Here is a 25,441-nt window from a genome sequence, read left to right as displayed (position 1 = left end):
AGGATGGCGGCAGTACCTGGAGACTTGGCTGCAAAGACGCCCCGTTGTTGATGGAGAAGAGGGCAGCATTACAAACGTTAGGATCTCTCAGTTTTTGACGGATCTGGACACTCCCCCCCCTTTTTTTCTGAAGCATGGAAGGGGCTTAATGGGCTGAATGGCCTGAAGATCAAGTTTATGGGGAAGGAACAGAGAATTGTCAGTTGGGGATGACGGTTGGTCTCCCCCTTAACTGCTTCCCCCCCCTTATTAAGCTTAGACCTAATAGGGCCACTCAGCATAAATTTACAACTTTTGATTGATCTGCAGCCTTATTTGACCATTATTTGACCATCTTGTCCTCCCTGGGTTACCCGGATTATTCGATTATTCAATCATTTATTCCATCCTATGACTACACCTTGCTTTTTTCTGAACTAAGCCTCGGCTATCGCTGGTATGAGAATGGGAGGAGGCACAGACACCGAGAGTTTTGGACTATGGTGGGACGGACCATCTCTCATTTGACCTTATGACTCTGGTTTGTGTCACCTTGAAAGGGCGGCCTTTGAGACATTTTTCCCACCATTGAATAGACTTATTATAATCACAAGACTTACCATCGTCATGATAGGACGATGATGTCCCGATGTTCTGATGTTTTTAGCATATTGTCTTCTCTTTAACATCTTTTCCTCCCTTATTTAATCTATCTGTTTTTACCATCTCTAACACCCTTTAATAGAAAATGATCCTTCATTACTCTCAGCTCATTACTATTCTTTAATGTATGAAACTGCGGAGCTCATTGCACTGCGAGACTCCCCCCTCTCGCAGGTTTGGCCCTCTCAACTATTGAGGGCTGCCCTTGATGACGGGTTTTGGAACCCCGAGAGGTGGTACGCTAAAAAACAGAAACTCTGGGGTTTTTTAAATAGATTTTTAGATCCAATTTTAAGGGGATCCAGGAGGAGGGTGGTTTTTAATAATAAAAATGAGACTGGGGGGTCTCTTAAGGATCAGCAGCCATGCCATTTTGACAGTTCCAGCGGGTTGGGGAGGTTGGGAGTCGTAGGAGATGCTCGGAGGAGGGTGGGACAAGCTATACCTGTGATGGTGGGAAGGGGCAGAAGAAATCGAAGTAAGGGTGGGGAGCATCACACCAGATGCATTCGGATGGTGACTTGCTCCCATACCTCCTGCTCACCCTGCTTTCCTGGGGATATGAGAGCGAAGGACCCTGGTTTCCGTCTGATATATGTGAATGCCAGGTCCGTGATGAATAAGGCTCTCCTCATACGAGATCTTATTGATGAGGAGGGTGTGGACCTGGCCTGTATCACGGAGACCTGGTTGGGGCAAGGGGGGGGAATCCCACCTCTCAATCCTGCGATTCAGCTAAGGCTCTGGTGGCATCCTGGGAACGGGTGGCTACCGACGCCTTGGACAGAATCGCACCTTTGTGGCCTCTAACCCGACGCAGATCTCGGATTGCTCCTTGGTTTTCCATGGAGCTCCGGGAAATGAAACTTCGGAAAAGACGCTTAGAGGAGAGTTGGAGGTCCTCCCGATCTGAATCTGACCGAATACAGTTAAGAACCCATATTAGGTCTTATCTAGTGGCGATGGAAGCGGCGAAACGTCACTACTTCGCCACCCTCATTGCATCTGCAGAAAACCGCCCAGCGGCCCTGTTTTGTGTGACCCGCTCCCTCCTCAATCAGGGAGCGAGGGAAGACCCTTTGCAGGGCAGAGCTGAGGATTTTGTACAGTTTCTGCTTGATAAAATCGCTCAGATCCGGATCGGATTGGACTCTGACTGGGCAGAATCCAATCGGGAGACTAGGGTGGGTCTTGAGAATAATATCTGGATTGAGTTTGACCCTGTTTCTGTCAAGGAAGTGGACAGGATTGTGGGCAAACGTAGTTCCTCCACTTGCTTATTGGACCCTTGTTCCTCCTGGTTGGTTTCGGCTGCCAGAGAGGTGACTAGAGACTGGATCCAGGCAATTGTCAACGCTTCGTTGAGAGAGGGGAACTTCCCCGCCTCTCTTAAGGAGGCGGTGGTTTGACCTCTCCTCAAGAAGCCTTCCCTGGATCCAGACTCACTTAATAACTATCGTCCCGTCTTCAACCTTCGCTTCATCGCGAAGGTTGTTGAGATTGTAGTGGCTCAACAGCTCCCACAATTCCTGGAGGAAACGGAATACCTTGACCCGTACCAATCAGGCTTCCGACACGGTCACAGCACGGAAACAGCATTGGTCGCTCTGGTGAATGATCTCTGGCGGGCTCAGGATGGGGGTTGTTCCTCCATCCTGGTCCTACTTGACCTCTCAGCGGCTTTTGATACCATCGACCATGGTATCCTACGGCAGCGACTTGTGGGGTTAGGGGTGGGAGGCACTGTCTTACGGTGGTTTTCCTCCTACCTCTCGGGTCGCTTTCAGTTTGTATGGGCGGGAGGGCAGAGATCCACCCCGAGGCCCCTTAATTGTGGGGTGCCTCAGGGGTCGGTTCTCTCCCCCCTGCTCTTTAACATCTATATGAAGCCATTGGGTGAGATCATTCGTGGCTTTGGGGTGAGATATCATCAATATGCTGATGATACCCAATTATACACCTCCACCCCAGACCACCCCAGAGATGCCCTTTCCGTGATGTCCCGTTGCCTGGAGGAGGTACGAGCCTGGATGGGCAGAAACAGACTCAAACTCAATCCCTCTAAGACTGAGTGGCTGTGGATGCCGGCATCTCGGGTTTCAGAGGCTCCATCACTTTTGATAGATGGGGAAAAACTTGCACCCGTTGATAGGGCTCACAACTTGGGTGTCCTCCTGGATGCTCGGCTATCCCTAGAAGACCATCTAATGGCCGTGACCAGGGGGGCCTTCACACAGGTTTGCCTGGTGCGCCAGTTGCGCCCTTTCCTGGACCGAGATGACCTTTGCACAGTCACTCATGCCCTGGTTACTTTCCGCTTGGATTACTGCAATTCCCTCTACATGGGCCTGCCCCTGAGATGCATCCGGAGACTCCAGCTGATCCAGAATGCAGCTGCACGGGTTGTTATGGGAGCCCCTCGTTACTCCCATATAACACCCCCTCGTTACTCCCATATAACACCCCTCCTGCGTGAGCTGCACTGATTACCAGTGGTTCTCCGGGTCCGCTTCAAGGTGCTAGTCCTCACCTATAAGGCCCTTCATGACTTAGGTCTGGGATATTTGCATGACCTTCTGCCTGCCTCTCACTGTCCTGTTTGCTCACATAGGGCCTCTCTCCTCAGGGTTCCGACGGCGAGCCAATGTCACCTTGCTGTGCCCAGGGGTAGGGCATTCTCTGTGGGTGCTCCCACCCTCTGGAATGAATTACCTACTGAGCTCCGGACGACTCCTGATCTCCGCTCCTTCCGTCGGGACTTGAAGACTTGGCTTTTCAAACAAATAGGCTGAGACTGATTCCGGGCTTTATTATTTACTACTAATTAATTATTTGGATTAAATTATGATTTTATTGTACTTGTTTCTTAACTTGTGTTCGCCGCCCTGAGTCCTTCGGGAGAATGGCGGCATATAAATACATGTAATAAATAAATAAATAAATAAATAAATACTCCAATAGGTTAACAACTTGCCTTACATTACTCTTCATTTGTCTACCATTTATAAAACCAGTTTGATCATTATGAATCATTTGTTGCATGACTGTCATTAACCCATTTGCGAGTATTTTAGCAAAAATCTTGTAATCTGTATTTAAAAGTGATATAGGCCTATAATTTTTTGGCTGGGTGTGGTCTTGCTCCTCCTTTGGAATCAGAGAGATATAAGCTGTCTTTCAGGATGGGGGTACATCTCCTCCAGATTGTATGTTAGTAAATAATTCTTTGAGTGGTCCCACCATTTCTAACTGTAAGTGTTTATAATAAGCAGCTGTCAAACCATCCGTCCCAGGAGCTTTACCCACTTTCAACTGTTTAATTGCAAACATAATCTCCTCGGAAGTTATTGGTTGATTTAAACCCTCCCTTTGCTCTTTTGTAATTGTAGGAATATTCTTTTCCTATAAGTATCTATCTATATCTATACTTCAAATTTTATCACTAGCATACAACCTCGTATAAAATTCTAAAAATGTTTTTTTAATCATATTTTGCTGATAAACCTATTTACCTTTATATTCTATTTTCTCTATGGTCCTTGACTTTTGTTTTTTCCTTAACAAATATGCTAACCATCTCCCTGGTTTATTAGCATTGCAAAAAGTATTATGTTTAGCATATTGCAAATTAGTTGCGACCTGATCTGCCATTAACATATTAAATTGCCCTCGCAATAAGTTAATTGCCTCTTTTATTTTCTCGTCTGCTGGGTTCAATATCAAAGCGTGTTCTTTTTTTAAAATTTCCTCTTCTAAGTCCTTCCTTTTTTTTCCCTGTTTACGTCTATGTTTATTATTCAAATATATCAATATACCTCTCATATATGCTTTACTTGCATCCCAAACCATTTCCATAGATGTACCCTTATGCATATTTATAATGAAAAATTCTTTCATAAATTTTTTACATTCTTTTACATTTTCCTCATATCTAAACAGATTTTCATTTAACCTCCAAGACCTCTTAGATCCCATTCCATACTCTAATTCCATCCAAACTGGACTATGATCCATTAAAACTCTTGGGCATATCTTCGTCTTCTTCACCCTAGAAAAAAGATCATTTGTAATTAATATAAAATCAATCCTAGAGAAAGATTGATGTTTATCAGAAAAAAGGTAAAGTCTTTTTCTTCAGGGTTCCTCTCTCGCCAGATATCTCTCAACTCCATATCATCCATCATTTCAAAAAACGATTTTGGCAATCTGACACACGTTGAAATATTCTGCAAGAGCCCCTTCTTATCTTTTTTAGTGTCCAAAACTCCATTCCAATCACCCAGTAAAATACATGATTTATAATCCCATTGTAGTAACTTGGAATGTAAAAGCTTATAAAATTTTTTCTGTTGTTGGTTCGGTGCATAAACTCCAATTAAAAATATTTTTTCTCCTTTTATTAAAAGTTCAATTGCTATAAATCTTCCTTGATCATCTGCTTCTATCCTTGCCAGGTATCCACTATTTGAGCGGACAGTCCGCTTTTTTCACATTATGTTCACTATTTTTTTTCACAAAATAGTGGACATTTTTTTTATTCAAAAGCTTTATGATGAAATGGTACATAATCTAAAGCTGTACAATCTAAGACAGTGTTTCTCAAACTTGGGAACTTCAAGATGTATGGACTTCAACTCCCAAAATCCCACAGCCAGCCATGCTGGATGGGGAATTCTGGGAGTTGAAGTCCACACTTCTTAAAGTTCCCAAGTTTGGGAAACACTGATCTAAGAGAATAAGGATAGGAGAATTGCGTTTTGTCTTTTTTTTCATAAGTTAGAATGAGACAAAGATCGAATATCCATTGAACTCGAATCTCCGAAAAAAAATTAATGATGAGATTAAAATAAAAATATATTATAAAATTATGTACAGTTCACATTTTTAAAATGTATTGTAGCTTGTATCGACTGACCTAAAATGGCGTTGAGTGATGAGAGTGACAGCGGCGAGATTTCGAATTCTTTAAAACGAAAGAGAGGAGTGTGCAAATACACCAAAGACTGGGAAGCTACTTTTGCATGGATTACCAACAACGAAACCGACAGAACAAATACAATGGCCTACTGTAAATTGTGTCAGAAATCGTTCACAATTGAATATAATGGTATAAAAGCTGTCACACAGCATGCAAGCGCAAAAAATCATTTAGATAAGGAGAAAATAGCTTCCAGCAACAAGCGAATCAATTTGTTTTTCATTTTTAAAGACTCCTCTTTCAGTGAGAAAGTGACTGTAACTGAAATGGCTGAAACTTACCATGGGATCAAACACCATATTTCTTTCCTGGCTCAAGATTGCGGTATTAAGTTAATGAAGCAAATTTTTGATGATTCAGAAATTGTAAAAAAGATGTCTTGTGGAAGAACCAAATCATCAGCTATTGTCAATGAGGTTTTGTATCCTTTTTCTATTGAGTTGGTTCTCAATGATCTTAAAACTGGAATTCCATTTTCTCTCTCCACTGACGCATCAAACAAGCGAAATCGCAAAATGTATTCCATTGTTGCACAATATTTTACTTGTGAAGAAGGATTGTGTGTGAAAATTTTAGACTTTTATGAGGATTCTTTCGAAGATTCTACATCAATAAAAAATCAGCTGTGTCGAGTTCTTAGTGATAACGAATTGGAAATAAATAATGTTTCAGCTTACTCAGCAGATAATGCATTGGTCAATTATGGAGTGAACAAATCTGTTTACCAGAAATCTTTGCTGGAAAATGACAATATTGTAGCTGCTCATTGCAATAATCACATTTTACACAACAGCGCAAAAAATGCATTAAAGCAGTTATCTTTTGATATCGAAAATGTAGTGCTGCAGGTTTTTGCCGAATTTTTGAATTCTGCGAAGAAACGAGAAGCGTTGAAATCATTTTTTGAGTTTTGCGAGTCAGAATTCCATGAAGTTTTGCGCCATGTTCCAACACGTTGGTTAAGTTTGTTTAAAGCGGTCGAAAGACTTCTTTTAAACTGGATACCCCTAAAATCGTATTTTATTTCTGTTGGATCTGATGAGTGCCATAAGGTTATCTGGAACCTTATTTCGGATCAGGAAAATGAACTCGCAAAGGACGATGAACCAACAATTTCAGAATTGTATTTATATTTCACGCACTTCTTCATGTCAATAATTCAAGACACCCTACTGAAGCTGGAAAGCAAGAAAATTCTTGCATGTGATCTTCACATTATCATGTGTAAGCTGCGTGATTCTTTGCAAAAACAATACGATGAGCACTTTTTTGGAATGAAAGTTTTATTTGCCTTACATAAAAAACATTTGCCTAAGAATGCCGTGCAAAAGTTCAAGAAAGAAGCCATCAACGTACCTATCAAAGAGCCATTGCGTACCTAGAAAAGTGGTATAATTTCACCGATTCAGTATATGAGACGCTAAGTTGTTTCAATCTAATTGATCGCAATAATCCTCCAACTTTAGAAGAAATGACGAACATCTGGTTATTATCACCATGGCGAGAAGAACTTCCATCCAACACTCTCTTCAATGAAATTTCTGCCTTAGAAGAAGTTTATGTTCATCTGCAGGGCAATTCATCCCTTGATAAGTGGACGTACTTTTTCAAGAAAGAGCCAGCTCCGAGTTTACTGAAACTGTTCCAGTATTGTGCATCAATTCCGGTATCAAATGCAAACGTTGAACAAATTTTCAGCATCATGAGAAATTTGTGGACTGACGAACGTAACCAACTGCTTGTATCATCAGTTCGAAGTGAACTTTGTATATTTTTTAATATTTCTCAACGTTGTACTGAAATTAAAGAATTATTCCTTAAACACAAAGAATTGATCAAAGCTGCGCAGTCAAATAAAAAATACACACGATAGCGGACTTCCGGTCGGCACCGCAGGCTCCGTGGACGGTCTTTTAAGACCGCCAGCCCTGTTTCTTCGTAAAAGCCACTTTGACAGCGCAAACCGGCTGTCTGGCGGCTGATAAACCTCCCCTTCGGGAAAAGAAGGAGAGGAAAGCCGGTGGGCGAGAGTAGAGCTCCCCGAAAGCCCTCTGGAATATTTCCAGAGGCTTGGAGGGTGAGAGGTCCCCAGCCAGCCCTCCAAGAAGCTCCGAAGCCAGGACGACTCTGCAAAAGCAGAGCGAGAAGCCGCGATCCGATCCTGCTTTCAAAAGTGAGTTTGACTGATTACAAGCGCAGGCAGAGTGGAAACAGGAGAACAAGCTTTAAAAAGTTCAGAGCTTAACTCCGAAGTTACTTTGTTTCAAACTGAATTTCATTGAGCTGGAGGCTGAAGATGGCGTCTTTGTTATGGTTTTGAAAGTGAAAGCCAGAAACGAAAGTGCTTATTGAGAACTTTGCGCTGGGAGAGTGGATTAGCTGCTTATTAACTGCTGGGAAGTGAGAGCTTGTGGAGAAAAAAAAAACTATCCTGCCTGATAAATTAGAGACTATAAATTACAAACATTTTAAAGTTGTTTAAGGAACTTTGTGGCTTTGGGAAAAAAAAGATCTCTTTAGAAGGGGAAAAAAATGGCTTCTAAACAAGTGAAACCAGGAGTTGTTAAAGGAGGGGGAGGTTCTCCAGTTGTGTCAGTGGTGACACAGAAAGCACAACTTCCGGCTGATTCACAGAGTCAGAGTCAGGAGGCAGCACTTAATGATTTTAAAGAATTTATGACAGAAGCCATGAATAATCAAGCAACAGCAATGAAAGAAGCTATGAATAACTTAACATTACTTGTGGAAGGGAAATTAAAGAAAGTTGAGGAGGATATAAGTTCAATTAAGGAAGTGGTTGCAGAGAAACACGATGAAATAAGAGATGATATTGTTTATGCTGTATCAGGATTGTCAAACCTTGTTATCCAGCTTGATGGGAAAGTTGAAGAAATTAATTAAGCCAATTTAAATTTGGAAAGCAAAATGGGAGATGTTATGACCAGAACGGAGAAAGTGGATGATGAATTGGTAATGATACAATACAGGTCCATGGAGTTTGCTTTGAGATTGAGAGGCCTGAAAGAAAATAGTAAAGAAAATTTAAAAGATATTTGTGCTGATTCTATTGCAGAGATAATTAAAGAAAGACCAGAAGATGTGGCAAGCCAAATTGATAAAATTTACAGGGTTAATTCCTGGCTGGCAAAACAAAGACAGCTGCCAAGAGATGTGGTGATCTATTTCACAACCAGGAGGATCAGAAACGATATTTTACAAGCTTCCTACAAGAATAAAGTTCAGGTGGCTGGGCAAGAGGTGGTGGTTTTGAAAGAGATTCCTCCAAAGATGCTGAGAAGTAGAAAAGACGTTGGCTTTTTGGTAAATGAGCTGAGAAATCAACAAGTGGCATACAGATGGGATGTTCCAATTGGTCTAATAGTGACTTATAATGGAGAAAGATACCAATTAAACACAGTCTGGAAGGCAAAAGACTTCTATGTAAATGTTTTAAAGGCTGGATACCCACCCTCACTGGGGGGGTGGGGTGGGGAGGAAGAAAATGGAGATGTTACAACAAGAAAAAGATGGAAAACAGATACAAACCTATGCTGAAGTTGCAGCTGGAGGAATTATCATGGAAGAAGATTTGGATCTTGGGGGCTTACCTCCAACTTTGGAACCACCTAAGAAGGGAGAGCCGAAAGTACAACGACTGACCCGATCAACTTATAAACTTCAAGAACAACAATCAAAAAGGCAACAATCTCAAAATTTATCTCAAGAAGTTCAAAAAACAGAAGCAGTGGGGGGGGGGGCTAGGCCGAAGAGTAAGGTGGAGAAGGAGCTTCAGCTGATGCTCATACGACTTCGAAAGGCTAAAGATGGCAATTAAATTCCTATCTTGGAATGTCAATGGCCTAAATTCACCACAAAAAAGAAAGAAAGTATTTCACTACTTGAAACAATTTAACAATTATGTTATTTGCTTGCAAGAAACACATATTAGATTATTAGATCAAAAATATTTGATAAATTCAAGATTAGATACACATTTTGTGGCATCAGTGCCAGAGAAGAAAAATGGGCTAGTCATATATGTAAGGAAAGGACTATCAGCTAATCTAATTGAGGCAGATGATCAAGGAAGATATATTGCAATTGAATTATCAACACAGACTGGAAAAATGCTTTATATTGGAATATATGCCCCTAATCAGCAACAAGACAAGTTTTATAAATTTCTACATACTAAAATAATACAATGGGATTATAAATCTTTTATATTAATGGGTGACTGGAATGGAGTAATAGACACACAGAAAGATAAAAAAAGCTTATCAAAGATCTCAACACGTGCAAAATTACCTAAATCTTTTTTTTGATATGATGGAAGATATAGAACTGAGAGATATTTGGAGAGAACGTAATGTGGAGGAAAGAGACTTTACTTTTTTTTCTGATAGACATCAATCCTTCTCCAGGATTGATTTTATACTAACCACAAATGATTTTATTTCCAGGGTGAAGAAGACGAAGATATGTCCAAGAACTTTAACTGATCACAGTCCGGTTTGGGTGGAATTTGAACAGGAGAGGGGAGAAAGGAGGTCTTGGAGGTTAAATGAAAATTTATTTAGATATGAAGAAAATGTGAAAGAGCTTAAAAAACAAATGAAAGAATTTTTTGTAATTAATATGAATAAGGGTACTTCCATGGAAATGGTCTGGGATGCTAGTAAGGCTTATATGAGGGGTATGTTAATACACATGAATAATAAACATAGACTAAAACAACAAAAGAAGCAGAAAGAGATAGAGGAACAAATAAAAAAGAAAGAACAATTACTTATATTTAATCCAGGAGACAAGAAAGTAAAAGAAACAATAAATATACTACGAGGGCAATTTAGTATGTTAATGGCTGATCAGGTGGCAACTAGTTTACAATATGCTAAATATAATACATTTTGTAATGCCAATAAACCAGGTAGGTGGTTGGCCTACATGTTGAGGAAAAAACAGAAATCACGAGTCATTGGTAAGATAGAATTTAGAGGTAAGCAAGTTTAGCAACAGAATATGATCAAAAAGGCTTTTTTAGAATTTTATACAAAGTTATATGCTAGTGACTCAATACAAGGTATAGATATAGATAGATACTTAAAGGAAGGGAATATTCCTGAATTAACGTTGGAACAGAGGGAAGGATTGAATCAACCAATAACTTCTGATGAGATTACTGATGCAATTAAGCAATTAAAAATAGGGAAAGCTCCGGGAACAGATGGATTAACAGCTGTTTATTATAAGAATTTACAGCTTAGAGTTCTATTTTGTAAAATTCAATTAGGGGGAGGAGTCCCACCCTCTTGGCGAACAGCTTTTGTTTCACTGATCCCGAAGGAAGATCAAAATTGTACTAAACCTGAAAATTTTAGGCCAATTTCACTTTTGAACACGGATTATAAAATTTTTGCTAAGATATTAGCGAATAGACTAATGCCAGTTATGCAACAAACAATTTATAATGATCAATCAGGCTTTATAAAAGGGAGGCAAATGAAATATGTTAGACAAATTATAAACCTATTGGAATATCTGGAAAAAAACAACCAGGTCCCTGCAGCGTTCATATTTTTGGATGCAGAGAAAGCATTTGATCGATTAAACTGGCAATTCCTGTTTAAGATAATAGAAAAAATGCATTTTGGGAAGTATTTTATACATTCAATTAGAGCAATATATCAGGAACTAACAGCACAAATAATAGTTAATGGAGGTTTAACAGATGTGTTTAAAATTGAGAAAGGTACTAGGCAGGGTTGTCCCTTGTCGCCATTGTTGTTTATTTTAACTTTAGAAGTTTTGTTGAATAAGTTACGTGACTCTGATAAAATAAAAGGAATTGTAATTAGACAGCAGGATTATAGATTAAGAGCGTTTGCAGATGACCTGGTTGTTACTTTATCTCAACCTATAGAAGCGGCTCCCTATATGTTGGACATAGTAGCTCAATATGGCAAAGTATCTGGATTTAAAGTAAATCTTCATAAGACAAAGATGATAACTAAAAATATGTCCATAACTCAAAGAGAAGACTTAGGGAGAATAACGGGGTTTGAAGTAGTTAAAAAGGTTAAGTATCTAGGAGTATATATTGCAGCCTCAAACACGAAATTGTTTAAAAATAATTATGAAATTCTTTGGCAAAAAGTACAGAAAGAAATGGAAAATTGGAAAAAGTTACAACTATCATTACTGGGAAGGATAGCAGCAATAAAAATGAATGTACTACCTAGGTTTTTATTTTTGTTTCAAATGATACCAGTGCTTAAGAAAGATGGAAATTTGATGGAATGGCAGAAAGGGGTTAATACTTTCATCTGGGCTGGGAAGAAACCAAGAGTGAAACTGAAAATTATACAGGATATACGTGAGAGAGGAGGTCTTAAAATGCCTAATTTAAGATTGTATTATGAAGCAGCTGCTTTATCACAAATTAGTGATTGGTTTAATTTAACTGAAGAAAGGATGTTAAACATAGAAGGTTATGATTTGTTATATGGATGGCATGCTTATTTGTTTTATGAAAAAAAAGTGGATAAAGTGTTTAAGGGTCATATACTTAGAAATGCGTTGTTGAGGGTTTGGAAAAAGTACCAATATAAGCTAAATTATAAGATACCCATATGGGCAAATCCCAGACATGCAATAGAAAATATAAGTATAGAGCAAAAAACAGAGGTGATTACTTATAAAGCTTCTTTTTTTGGAAAGGGGTAAGTTGCAACTGAAATCTTTAGATGAATTAAAAGAAAAAGGGATAATTTATACTTGGTTTCAGTATGGTCAGCTTCAAGCTAGATGGAGGGAAGATCAAAAATTTGGTGTTATGCAAAACGAGGAAAATCTGGTGAAACAGATTAGAGATCAAAGTCAGATGTATATTAAAAGGTTGTATAATGCATTATTGGAAATAGATTCAGAAACGGAATTGGTTAAGGATTGTATGATAAAATGGGCACAAAACTTTCAGGAACCAGTGATGATGGAAACGTGGGGAAAGATTTGGGTCAGAAATGTTAAATTTACGCAAGCACAAAATTTGAGAGATAATTTTTATAAAATGTTTTATAGATGGCACTTAGATCCTAAAAAATTATCATGTATGTACTCGAATTTGCAAGCTAAATGTTGGAGATGTGAATGTAATGATGCAACCTATTATCATATATGGTGGACCTGTAAGAAAATCAAGGCATTTTGGATAAAAATTTGGTGGGTGATGCAGAATATTCTGAAAAGAAGTTGAAATTTACTCCTCAATTGTTCCTATTGGGTATAACTACGGACTGTACAGTATCAGAGACTAAATTGATTTTGAATTTAATATCAGCAGCTAGGCTGTTGGTAGTGCAATATTGGAAGAAGGACTCTTTGCCTACTATTGAAGAGTGGATACTGAAAGTAACGAACCTAGCAGAAATAGCGAAAATCACAGCGTACTTGAAGGACTATACACAAGAAAGATATGTATCGGAATGGAGAAGATGGATTGATTATATTCAAAATAAGTAGCAGACAAGAAAATATCAAATAGCTTATGAGTGAACGTTAAGTATTAGAAGTATTATGTTATCTATAGTGGAGTTAAGGTTTCAGGGGGGGAGTTAGTAGTCTGAGGATAAGTAGGTTAATCTAGTTTATGATTGTTAAATGAAATACCTTGTATTTTGCGGGATGAGGGGAGGGAAAGGGTGGGGGGGAAATGGGGGGAAGAAAATTCTTTTTTTGTAAAACTTCAATAAAAAAAAAATACACACGACAGCAAAGTAAAATGTAATTTAATATTTTACATATTATTATAATATATTTGATGTTTTGAATTTTAAGTAAAGTTTTGAAGTGATTATTTTAATACATGTTAAAATGTTTGTAAGAAAATATATAATTTAATTGTAATTTTTTTAAATTTTTTTACTACTTAACCTCCCCCCCCCCACTTGTCCGCTATTTTTTGGAAGCAGACCTGGCAACCCTATCTGCTTCAGTTAATTTGGCAATTAAGTCTTTTTTTAGGTATATAACTATACCATTCTTCTTCTCGGGAGCAGATGCAACAAAATGTACCATATTTTCCGGCGTATAAGACGACTTTTTAACACAGGAAAATCATCTCAAAAGTCGGGGGTCGTCTTATATGCCGGGTACCCGAATCTGAGTTGCTGGCGCTGACCGATGACGCTACGGGAGCGCCCAAAACATTGAGGGGAAGCTGTGCCAATCTCGTCAAGGCTGCATGCCACTGAATCCTGGACCCAGCTGGTTGCTACGTGGAGCTTCCCCCACCGTCCCAGGCATCCAGGGGGATATTACCGATGCTCCGACTTCCCCAGCTGACCCACAGTGATGGCGAGCCCCAGCTGGGTGAAGCTCCGCACAGCAACCAGCTGGTTCCAGCATTGAGCGGCATGCAGCCTTGATGAGATCGGCACAGCTTCCTGTCAATGTTGTCGGCGCTCCCGTAGCGTCATCAGTCAGCGCTGAGTCCCAAGCAGCAGGAAACGAAGGCTGCCTTGCGCCGCAAATATACCAAGGCAGAATCCTGATGCTGCACTTTCAGCAGAGAGATGAGGGCTGCCTTGGCCATCGGCTGGCGGAAATATACCAAGGCTCATGCCGCACAAGTTCAAGTAGTGCTTCGCTCCCACACTTCTTCCGGCCCTCAGTCTCTCAGGGAGATGCTTGACTTCCTCTCAGCCCCAAGACACTGGCTGGCCCATGAGATGAGAGAGAGAGAGAATGAGAGAGAAAGAGAGAGAATCAGAATGAGACAGAGAGAAAGAGACAAAGAATGAAAGAGAGAGAAAGACAGAATGAAAGAGAATGAGAGAAAGAGACAGAGAGAATCAGAGAGAGAGAGAGAGAGAGAGAATGAGAGACAGAAAGAGACAGAGAATCAAAGAGAATCAAAGAATCAGAGAATGAGAGAGACAAAATGAAAGAGAATCAGAATGAGAGAGAAAGGGGGACAGAGAGGGGGGAGAGAGAAAGGGGGACAGAGAGAAAGAGAATGAGAGAGTGGGGGGAGAGAAGGGGAGAGAAAGTGGGAGAAAGAGAGAGAAAGAGGGTGGAGAAAGAATGAGAGAAAGAGTGGGAGAGAGAAAGAATGAGAGAGTGGGGGAGAGAGGGGGGAGAGAGAAAGAGAAAGAGTGGGAGAGAAAGGAAGAGAGGGAGAGAGAGAGAGAAAGCGAAAATGAGAGAGAGAAAGAGAGAGTGGGAGACAGAGAGAGACAGAGAGGAGGGAGAGTGCCTGAAGGACCCCATCCCGTACTGGGAGTCCAGGTGCTTCAGCAAGCGGTGCACTGGATTCGTATTAGTGGTCCGCGAAATTTAAAATTATGAAGTTGGTGGTCCCTGAGGTCCAAAAGGTTGGGGACCCCTGGCCTAAGAACATCGGAAAACACATATTTTTGATGGTTTTAGGAATAACTTTATCGTTGGTCACCACAACATGAACTGTATTAAAGGGTCGCGGCATTAGGAAGGTTGAGAACCACTGCCTTAGCTGCTTGCCTTGCTTCGCTTGCCTTGCTTCACTTGCCTGAATCCATTCCATCAGTAAGCAACTCCCTGCCTGCAATCAAGCAGGCAGGGAGTTGTGGACTTCAACTCCAAGAATTCCTCAGCCAGCAAAACAAAGCTGGCTGAGGAATTCTGGGAGTTGAAGTCTACAAGTCTTAAAGTTGCCAAGGTTGGAGACCCCTGTTCTATTGGGTAAGTTTTTTTCCCCTTTGGGATCTTTAAAAAAAATAGTTAATTGGGGTTTTTTTTTAGTTGTTCTTTTTTAGACCTAGCCATTTAAAGTTTAGGAAGTTTTAAATTTAGCTTTCATATAAAAATAAAATAAAATAATATTTGTGCAGCTTTCTGAGATTTAGTGTGTTTTTGTAGTGTTTCACTCTAACTACACAAACACACAAAATCTCACAAAGCTGTATGTGGAATTTTGTGTGTGTAAAGTGTGAAGGTTGGGTTTTTGGGCTTTTTGTGGCTGTGTGAGGTTCCTGCTTGTTTCAGGGGCCATTTTGGGTCTAGCACAGCTGCTTTTACATTGTGGGTGAGCCAGTTGATGTTTTTTTAATTTTTATTTGGTGTGCGTTGGAAGAGGGGTAGTCTTATACGGTGAGTATAGCCCAAACCCTATATTTTAACAGGAAAATTGGGGGGTCATCTTATACACCCAGTCGTCTTATACACCAGAAAATACGGTATACCTAACCTTGCATTTAGTAAATATTTTTGATCTGTTGTTCTAATATGAGTCTCTTATAGACAGATTACATCATTTTTAAACTGTTTCAAATAATGAAATATTTTTCTCCTCTTTTGTGGTGAATTTAGGCCATTAACATTCCAAGTCAACAATCTAGTTGCCATTGTTGGGCCCCTGAAGCTTTTGGAGCATCTGCTGGAAGTCTCCATGCATTTTACCTTTTGGCCTTGCTCCTCCCACTGCTTCTGTTTTTCTATTTTCTTGAATCATCTGAAGTTGCTACACTCTTAATTCTTGACGCTTGGCTGCCGCTCAGGTCTGTCTTTGATCCTTAGGTTCTTCTATTTTTTCGAATATCTCCAAAGCCTGAGCAATAGTCAAAAGTTGTATTAAGTCTTGTTGAATAATCAAAGCTCCCCCTTGAGCCTGTGCCAACAATTCTTCCTTCTCCCCCTTTCTTGTCCCCTTTTCTGCTTCCGTCTTCCTTCTAGCTTCTGGGGACTGTGGGCGTCCAGCCTTTAGTACATTGGTGTAGAAATCTTTTGCCTTCTACACTGAGTTAAGATGATGTCTTTCTCCTGAATAATTCACCACTAGTCCAGCTGGAACCTCCCATCTGTACTGTATCTGACGGTTTCTCAGTTCTTCCACCAGAAAGCCATAATACCTCTGGCTCTCAACATTTTGACTAGCTTGCTCCCAGCTGCTGATGAGAGTCAGGGAGTAATGGCTGCCTCCAAAGCGATCTTATCCCTGCCTTGCAGAGCACGCAGCGCTGACTCACAGCTCACTCTCACTGCCTATTTTAAAGAGGCTCGGTTTTTTAAAAAATTAATTTATTTATTTTTAAATTTGGCCAATTATATATTGAATTTTAAGCAAAAACGAAGAGCCAACTCTAATAAGTCTTTCCTCTGGCTGAGTTGGAAAAAAACTGAGGCTCGGCCGGAAGGAGGAAGGCGTGGCCAAAGAAATTCCAACTCAATGATGTCTGTTAGGGTGTGTGTAAAAAGTATTTGTTGCTTGTGCAATGAGCAGAGCAGAAACACACAGGGAAGGAGATAAACGTGCAGCTCGTGTGAGAAAAATACTTTATATGCAAGATAATAAGCAGTCTCGGTGTAAGTAAAACAGTCCAAGGTCATAAACAGTAATATCAGTCGAGTAAGTATCTTCCCTTACCAAAGCAAACAGACTTTAGTAACTCTCGGTATACAGTACCATATAACAATTCAGTCTAACACCAATCAGCAGAAAGACGCAGGAAGCAACAGGAACAGGAACAATCAGGAATCAAAGAACGCTTCTCTGCGCTATTTATGCACTGTAGCCTAATTACAGGGTTCAGCAAACCCTGATTACGTGACTCAGTTGTTTCTTAAGGAAACAGATATATTGCCTGACCAACAAGTTAGGAGTAAGCTACAAGCTGAACCTAACAATGTCAAAACTGGCTGATAAACACCCATGCTTGGACACTCCAAGCAGTGCACAGGAGATTATCTTTATTTTTTAACTCCAGACGGATTTTTCACAAATTTTGAGATTGTTTCAAACGACAATACTGGTGATCTTTTTAATGATCTTTCATTTTTTATCTAGAAAAGTGCTGATAGGATTTAAAAAGCAAATTCAACCATGCCCCTTTTTCTGTTAAATCAATTTTGCCAAACATCTCCCCAACTCACAATAAAATAGTGCTTACAACTCACAATAAAATAGCACTATTCCAATATTAGAGGGGCTCCTACAAAAATGAGGGGTCAATCCAAGGGTGAAATCTACTTACCTTCCCTACCAGTTTGGAAGTGCACACGCCACGGCACTTGCAGGGATGTGACCTGTTGAGCCCTTGGAGAAGTGCCTGTCTCTGGGGAAAGTGGGTCTCCCCATTGGGGAAGCAGGCAAGGGCCCCCTCCCACTCACGAAGGGGATATACGCCATGGCCTCGATGAAGGTGGCTGTCAGAGTTAGGCCCATAAATCACAGGTGTGTGTGTTAGAGAGCCCCTTCTGTCCTCCCCCAAGCTCCACAGATTCAGTTGGTTCGCCGAACTGCACAAAAAGTTAGCTACTAGTTCTAGTGAACCGGTGTGAACTGGCTATATCCCACCACAGATCTTAGCTATTGCTCCACCATTGAGTTCTGCCACTCCATTAGTAGTAGGATGAAAGGTGGAGCTAAGCCCTTGGAATGAACCTATCAAGTTCAAAAACTCCCGCCAGAACATTGTAGTAAATTGTATCCCCAGGTTTGAGATAGCAATAGCACTTAGACTTATATACTACCTCGCAGTAGAGAACCTGGCAGTAGAGAGCAAGAATCTGGGTCCTCATTTTACTGACCTCAGAAGGATGGAAGGCTGAATCAACCTAATGAGATTTGAACTGCCAAACTGCAGTCAGCAGAAGTAGCCTGCAGCACTGCATTTGAACCACTGTGCCACCTCAGTTCTTATAACTCATCTTGGGACCTCATGCAGCCTGTAGATGTGTTGCATAAACATTTTTGTTAAGACCTGGGCTGAAGGGAGCTTTGGGCACAGTATAAAATGTGCCTTTGAGAACAGGTCTATAACAGTCCATATTACAGTGTTCCTGCCATTCTCAGGCAGCTCCACTCTAAAGTGGAGCTGCCCTCCCATGGTGTAGTCAGGTTGGCTACCAGCTGTAGTAACCCAGAGGTTTTTCCCAATGGGTGGGATTCAATTTTTTTTACTACCAGTTCTGTGGGTGTGGCTTGGTGTTTGTGTGACTGGGTGGGCGTGCCGGAGGGTCCTTGCTCTCTTCAGTGGGGAGGGGAACTTCCACAGCTTGTCTGGCGAATCGGCTGGTATCTGGGGTTTTCCTTCGAGCCCTCCTGCCTCGTGCAGCTGTGGCAGGACGTTGTTGTGGAACTGGGGCAGAGACCAGGCACTCAGAAGCTCAATGTCCTGTTTGTCCACATCGATAGCACTTAATAGTAGCCTTTGAGATAACGTAGCCTTCTAGATAACGCTCTCCGAGGCGGCTGCTCTGCTGGGGTTTTGCTGTTGGGGTGGACTTCTCTGTCTAGAACTATGGACATGGTATACCAGTCATGGAGACGCTCAGGCACCCCCCGGATCACACAGGCTTTTCTGATTTCTGGGTCAATAGCTTCTTTAAAGTAGTGTAGGAGTATGTGGTCAGGCCAATGCCCCAGATTCCCTACGACTCATCTAAAGTCCCATACAAAGTCTTTTATAGGTTGATTAACTTGCTTCATGACCTTTAGCGTGGCTTTGCTTTTATTTATTCGGTCTGGGTCCTTAAATTGGGACCGGAGCAGTGTAATAAACCCATTGGCATCATTCAGTTCTGCAGCGCCCTCATTGTGCAGCTGGGCTATCCATTCAGAAGCCTCCCCCTCATTCATCCCATTTGAGATTGCAGACACCAAGTCCCGTTCTGATTCATATTGGTCCCGTATTGAAGCGGGGTGACGTTGGCCTCGTGGGTGGAGGGGGCCCGACCGCGGCTGGCTGGGATAGAACTTGCTGCAGGGCTGCTCCTGGTTGCTGCACTCCAACCGGCTGCTGGGAGAGTTGCTGGGCTGGAGGGGGGGGCAACCTTGTCGGCTGCTGGGGGAGGGGGCCCGGCTGTTGAGCTGCTTGCTGTGCTGAAGGGAGAGGGGCACTCCAGCCGGCTGCTGGATCAATCCCCCCCCCTGTGGTGCCAGGATCGTTGGGCCATAGGGGGACCATGGGGGTCCCTGGAAGCTTGGAACAGACAGCGTGGGATACCACTGTCACTGGACCCATTCCTGGTTGGGATTAAACCCCCATCCTGGCGGTATACTCTCAGCAGGAGGTAACACGAAGGCAGGCTGGCGAGGGGCCCCAAAAGGGGGATTTTGCATTCCGTATGCCAGCTGCGCCTGGTGTCCCACTGCTGCAGGATGGCCATGCTGCGCTAATCCTCTTGTTTCGCCCCTGGCTGGGTAGGGGGGGGCTGCGCCCTACTAATCCCCCCTCCATGTCCCGGATCAGAGAAGGTGAATGTAGGTTGCACTAGCCTCCATCTCACCTCAAGAGGTTGGGAAAAGGGTGCGTAACTCCCCACTTCCATCCACTCAAAACACTCAGGGGGCCCAGTTAAGGACTGGCTTCACATTGGGTGCAGCCGGTCCCAGTCCCGGGAGTCTCTGGATCCCACAGCAGTCCCCATCCTCCAGTCTGGTTCACGGGCCGACTTCATTTCCCTTCCTGGAGCTGGATTGGACTGGCAACTCTTCCAGGAATCTGACGCCTTGGGGCGAGCCCCCAGCCGAAGGGCTTCCTCTGCAGCCTCCATGGCTCGCCCCATTTCTTCAGAAGGAGAAAGCAAGGGGTCGGTAATTCCTTGAGCATCCACCCCCCCAGCCCCCTCTCCGATTTCTCCTTTCTCCTCCATCTTCATTGAGTCTTCGCACCACCCGGGGTTTAGGTAGATGCTGGGGCTCAGCACGCCCAACAGCCCCCTTACGGGGTACCATTAGGCTTTAAAGCAGATTCGGGTTAATGTCAGCATTCCAGAAAAACCCTAGCTCCAAGTAAAGATGTGGAAGCAAGTATTTTCCAAAGTTCTCTTTACTAGAATAGGCAAACTGGCACATCTGGGAAAACCCGAATCTGAAAAGCCCGGGTTTTCCTTCAGACCCCCAAAACCATTCCCTTTCTCCCCAGTCAATCACATGCTCCAATCAATGTCCGTTCCATCTCGACCCAGCCCCCTGACCACTCCTCCTTCAGATGCTGGATCGCCCTGACCTTCACCGACAGGAAGAATGCTATTATGTCTACTAACAACCTCTCTCCCCCTCCTACTTTCTCCCCTGATTACCCCCTCCTACTTTCCCACACATGAGAAGGTGGCAGCATTGAAGCTTCAGGCCTAATATGGCTTCCAAAGCTGACAGGAAGATCACATGACCCCCAGAAAGGCAGTAAAAAAATCAGTGCCAAACTTGCATTCTGCCTCTTGGAAGTACATCCCAAAAGGACAGTGCCAAGAACCACTAAACCAGTGAAGGAAGACCCTCTCCTCAGATAGAAAAAGCACTTGAGATAAGCCTAACTAAAAAGAAAGCAATTAGCTCAGGGGTGAAATGCTCTCGGTTCGGACGGATTGCCCGATCTGGTAGCGATGGCAGCGGGTGGCTCGGAGAACCGGTAGCAAAAATCCCTGCGCTCCCCCCCCCTCCACCATGCCCAGCTGAGCTGCACGATCATCAGGGGCTTTTTTTTTTTTTACTTTTAAAAGCATTTTTTCTACAACTTTTTCCGCCAAAAAAATGCTTTTAAAAGTTAAAAAAAAGCCTCTGATGATCGCGCGGCTCAGCTGGGATCGTCAGAGGCTTTTCAAAGCATTTTTTTCTGCAACCTCTTCCGCCAAAGAGGTGGTTAAAAAATGCTTTGAAAAGCCTCTGCCGATCAGGCAACACAGCTGGGATCGTCAGAGCCTTTTCAAAGCATTTTCGCTGAAGAGGTTGCAGGAAAAAATGTTTTAAAAGCCTCTCTGACGATCTCAGCTGAGTTGCTTGATCGTCAGATAGGCTTTTAAAAAAATATCTGACGATCAGACAACTCAGCTGGGATCATCAGAGAGGCTTTTTAAAAAATGCTTTGAAAAGCCTCTCTGATGATCAGGCAACTCACCTGGGATCATCAGAGAGACTTTTAAAGCATTTTTTTTTTTGCAACCTCTTCAGAGGAAGAGGTGGTTTTAAAAATGCTTTGAAAAGGCTCTGATGATCCCAGCTGTGTTGCCTGATTGGCAGAGGTTTTTCAAAGCGTTTTTTTGCATTTGCAGAAAAAATGCTTTGAAAAGTTTAAAAAAAAAAAGTTGGCCACGCCCACCCAGTCACATTACCCCCCAAGCCACGCCCACAGAACCAGTAGTAACAAATTTTACATTTCACCCCTGAATTAACTGTAAGGATTGCCTCTCCCTCTAGATTAAGAAAGTAAAGACTCTTGAAACAGAGTGTTTCAAAAGGAACCTTTTATTAAGCAAAAGTGGCAGCAATGGATTCAAAGCAACATCTGAATACCCTTAGGGAAGACAAGTAGGATTAAAGCAGTAAAGATCCCCCCCATTAGCCAGAATGCAGATTTTAGCCAATACAAAAGTGTGAAGATGTTTTTTTTACCATCTGCCCTGAGAACCGGATAAGCATGCATTCCCATTGCTATCCTCCGTTATCCTTTAAGTGAAACAACCCACATGGCTGTCAAAAAATTCCCCAAAGGTAAGAAGATCTCCAGATGAGAAAGGTGCTTCAACGCGAGGATATAGGTTGTAAAATATCTGTTGACACAGGCAATGCTAATAAATTGAATCCCAATTGAATGGTAGTATCACTTTTAGGTTTAAACCAATTACCGGAACAAATAGACACAGGAACTAGCCAGATTTCTGAAGCTGCTTCTTTTTAGGAAATGCAATGAAAATTATCCCATCAATAAACACAGGATTAAACATCACCAAGCACAGAATTAAACTTCACCAAAAACCAGTTTTAGACCAAAAGTCAGAAAAGATACGTAAATTCATATTTGAATGTCAATCATTCTAGCTAGCCAAGAAGCCTTGCTGAATGTTACTCATCTTGGTTCCTTGTCATTAAAAGCTTCTTTCTGGCAGCTCTGCTTCATTATTTAATTATTTCTTCAAAGTGCTGATTGTTGCATCCCGGCTAGAAGAACTTCCTCCTACCAGCAGTATAAAAAGCTTAAAACAACCCTTCCCTTTTAAGAAAGTCAAGCAAAGGGGGAAAAAAAGTACCAGCAAAGCAAAGAAAATAAACTCCGGAGAAGTTCAGGTGACAGGAAGTCTAAGTGTACTGCCAAGAATGTAATAAGGGTTGATGGAGAGGCAGTTTCTGTAAGCAGGGCAATAAAGATTAGGTTAGAAACAACACCAGAATGTTGTGATTCCTTACAGGATTAACTGTGTAAAGTGGAAAAAAAACAAAAGGAGATTTCTTCTAACAACCCGTTCTCTGAACTGCTTAGAAAATTAACTACTGGTTCTAGCGAATAGGTGCGAACCGGTAGAATCCCACCTCTAGTTTTCCCTGGAAAGCACTTCATAGATGCACATACAGGGCAACTCACCACATAGGCTTCTATGTCCTTCTTCATCCTCGCCCACCAAAACTGCCTCTTTACAAGATTCAAGGTTTTAAAAACCCAGAGTGCCCTGCTAGCTTCACATCATGACTCCTTTGTAGGACCATAGTTCTTTGATTGGCTGTGACATATACTTTACTCCCCTTCTATGCTAAGCCTTGCTTTAGCATCAAGTCCCTCATGCTTTTGAAACCACTCATCCCCATCCAGGGTTTATTTCAGTCGCAGGGTCAGTGAGTCTCCTCCTGATCAAGGGGGCTCTTCTGGGGCTGGCTCACACGTTCAGGCACAACTTGGTTTGGATGGGAATTAGAATTAACAATCTCTTCTCTAGTGCTTTTATACTGAGGCAGGCGCAAGAGGGCGTCTGCTAGAAAATCCTCCCCCCCCCCCGGCAAATAGCACAGGGTGAAATTGAACCAGTTAAAGTACTGGGCCCACCGGACCTGCTTAGGGGACAATTTCCTTGGAGCCCTAAGTTCTATCAGATTTTTGTGGTCAGTCCAATACTTCGAATGGGATTTGCTACTTTCTAAGAACTGCCTCCAGGTGAGGAGGACCCAGCAGATGGCACAAACTTCCTTTCCCCAGATTGCCCACTACCTCTGAGGGTCAGACAGTTTCTGAGATGTATAGGCACAAGGCTGCAGTTCTTCCATTTCATTTCTCTGCAATAATATCGTCCCCATGGCCACGTCTGCCTGGATCATGAACAGCTTCTCTGGGTTCAGTGTTTCAAACCTGGCTCAACGGCAAAAAGTCTCTTTAGCTTTTCAAAAGCTGCTTGGCATTTGGCAGTCCAATTCAAGGGTTGACTCGATCTCGGCTTTACCCCACTACCACCCCTTTTTAACAGGTTTCTGATAGGCCATGCTATCTATGCAAATGTGGGAATGAATTACCTATAAAAGTTGTCTACGTTCAAAACACCTGCACAGCGTGTTCTTGAGGATGGTAGCAGGATCTCACGATCTGCAGATGGAGTCTTGCATTCTATGGAGTCTTCCATTCCCACCCCTGACATTCCAACTACCCCCTTCTCGATTGTTGTCAAGCTGAGAGTAAAGAAGTAACTAGATGAAAGAGCAGATAACTCTTGACAAAAACTTAGTATTAGATCAAAGATTCTATCAACGTATCTACTACTGTTATGGGAAATACAGCAGCTTTTTTTCCTGCTACATTCAATTTTAGATAAAGAGTTAAATAATTTTATGCTTGTAATATTGATATTTTAAAATGTGATTAATATTAATATAATTGTTTTCAATACTTTTAGCTTTATAAATAATACAATGTTAATAATTTATGACTGCATTACATAAATATTTCATTGAAGTTAAATTAAAATAAAATTAAAATAGAATATCAAGATTTATAACAATAAAAGGGAAAAAAAGACAGAAAACAGGCTTTAGTCTGAAATTTATAGACTATTATACACTGTTAGGTTTTTAAATTCCAGACTTAACACTATTTAATATAAGTCATAAGGCAAATATTTTGTAGCTTACTGAATAATAATTGCAGGTGAATGGACTTTTTCTTTTTTGTAGTTGATGTGTCTGCAACAGTACCTTTGCAAGTTTCACCTATGGATTTTCACTTGGATCATCAATTCTCCATATCAGTGACTGAACCTACATTACGTGAACAGCAGCTCCAACAGGAATTATTAGCCCTCAAACAAAAACAACAAATCCAGAGACAGATCCTCATAGCAGAATTCCAGAGACAACATGAACAACTTTCTCGTCAACATGAAGCTCAACTACATGAACACATAAAGGTGTGTGATGCAGCTTGAAGGGCAGGGATGTGGGGTATGTGTGCAAGCCTGTGGTTCCTATATATTTATTGTATTTTTTAAAATTCAATTTGTGTGTTTGTGTGCCTGCTTGCCTCCCTGAATGACTGATGGATTGACTGGAGTATTACTGTTGCTGATGTGCAAGAAATTCAGTTTCCATAATGTCTCAGTGAGTAAGTGAACAACGAGAATAAACAGGGCTTTACCAAGGGAGTTTTGTGTGGGAGGAAACGGGAGAGGATTTCTTTCCTCCCTCCTCCTCCTCTTTTTATTATTTTTTGTTCTAGTTCAAAAATATGGTTTCTGAAAACTTAGAATCAGATGGGAAAAAAACATTACATGGGAAAAAAACATTGTGAATTTGGCTAGAATTGTAAGGACCAGCTTCTCCCCCCCTTCCAAGAATGTACAAACTCTTGAGAACTTTGTATTTCAAAAGGAATCTTTTATTGAAATGGATGAAAGCAAGTCAAAACTCAAAGCAGGCTCTGGGGTCCCTCTCGGCATGCAGTTCAGGATAAAGGAAATTAGGAACCCCTGCCCACCTACCGATGTGGATTCCAACCAATCCACAGGTGTGAATACGAATTGCATCAGGCTCTCTGAGAAACAGATCTGAAGAGTTTCTTAGGGTTATTTTACAATTCGCTCGTTCCCCCT

At 41.7% G+C, this 25,441-nt stretch overlaps 1 protein-coding gene across 1 annotated transcript in view; it reads left to right on the top strand.

The window, feature by feature from the left end:
* Positions 1-25,441, top strand: part of HDAC4 (histone deacetylase 4) — a 423,752-nt gene that overhangs the window by 28,306 nt on the left and 370,005 nt on the right. Inside the window, exon 3 of the mRNA XM_070933431.1 lies at positions 24,528-24,760. Coding sequence (XP_070789532.1) covers positions 24,528-24,760 — 233 coding nt within the window. The remainder of the gene's footprint in view (positions 1-24,527; positions 24,761-25,441) is intronic.

This window comes from Pituophis catenifer, unplaced genomic scaffold (genome assembly GCF_029215685.1).
Source record: "Pituophis catenifer annectens isolate HBS135680 unplaced genomic scaffold, rPitCat1.0.hap2 SCAF_1, whole genome shotgun sequence".
NCBI classification, from domain to species: domain Eukaryota; kingdom Metazoa; phylum Chordata; class Lepidosauria; order Squamata; family Colubridae; genus Pituophis; species Pituophis catenifer.
Note: the sequence above shows the minus strand (reverse complement) of the source record. Positions and strands in the feature narration are given on the sequence as shown.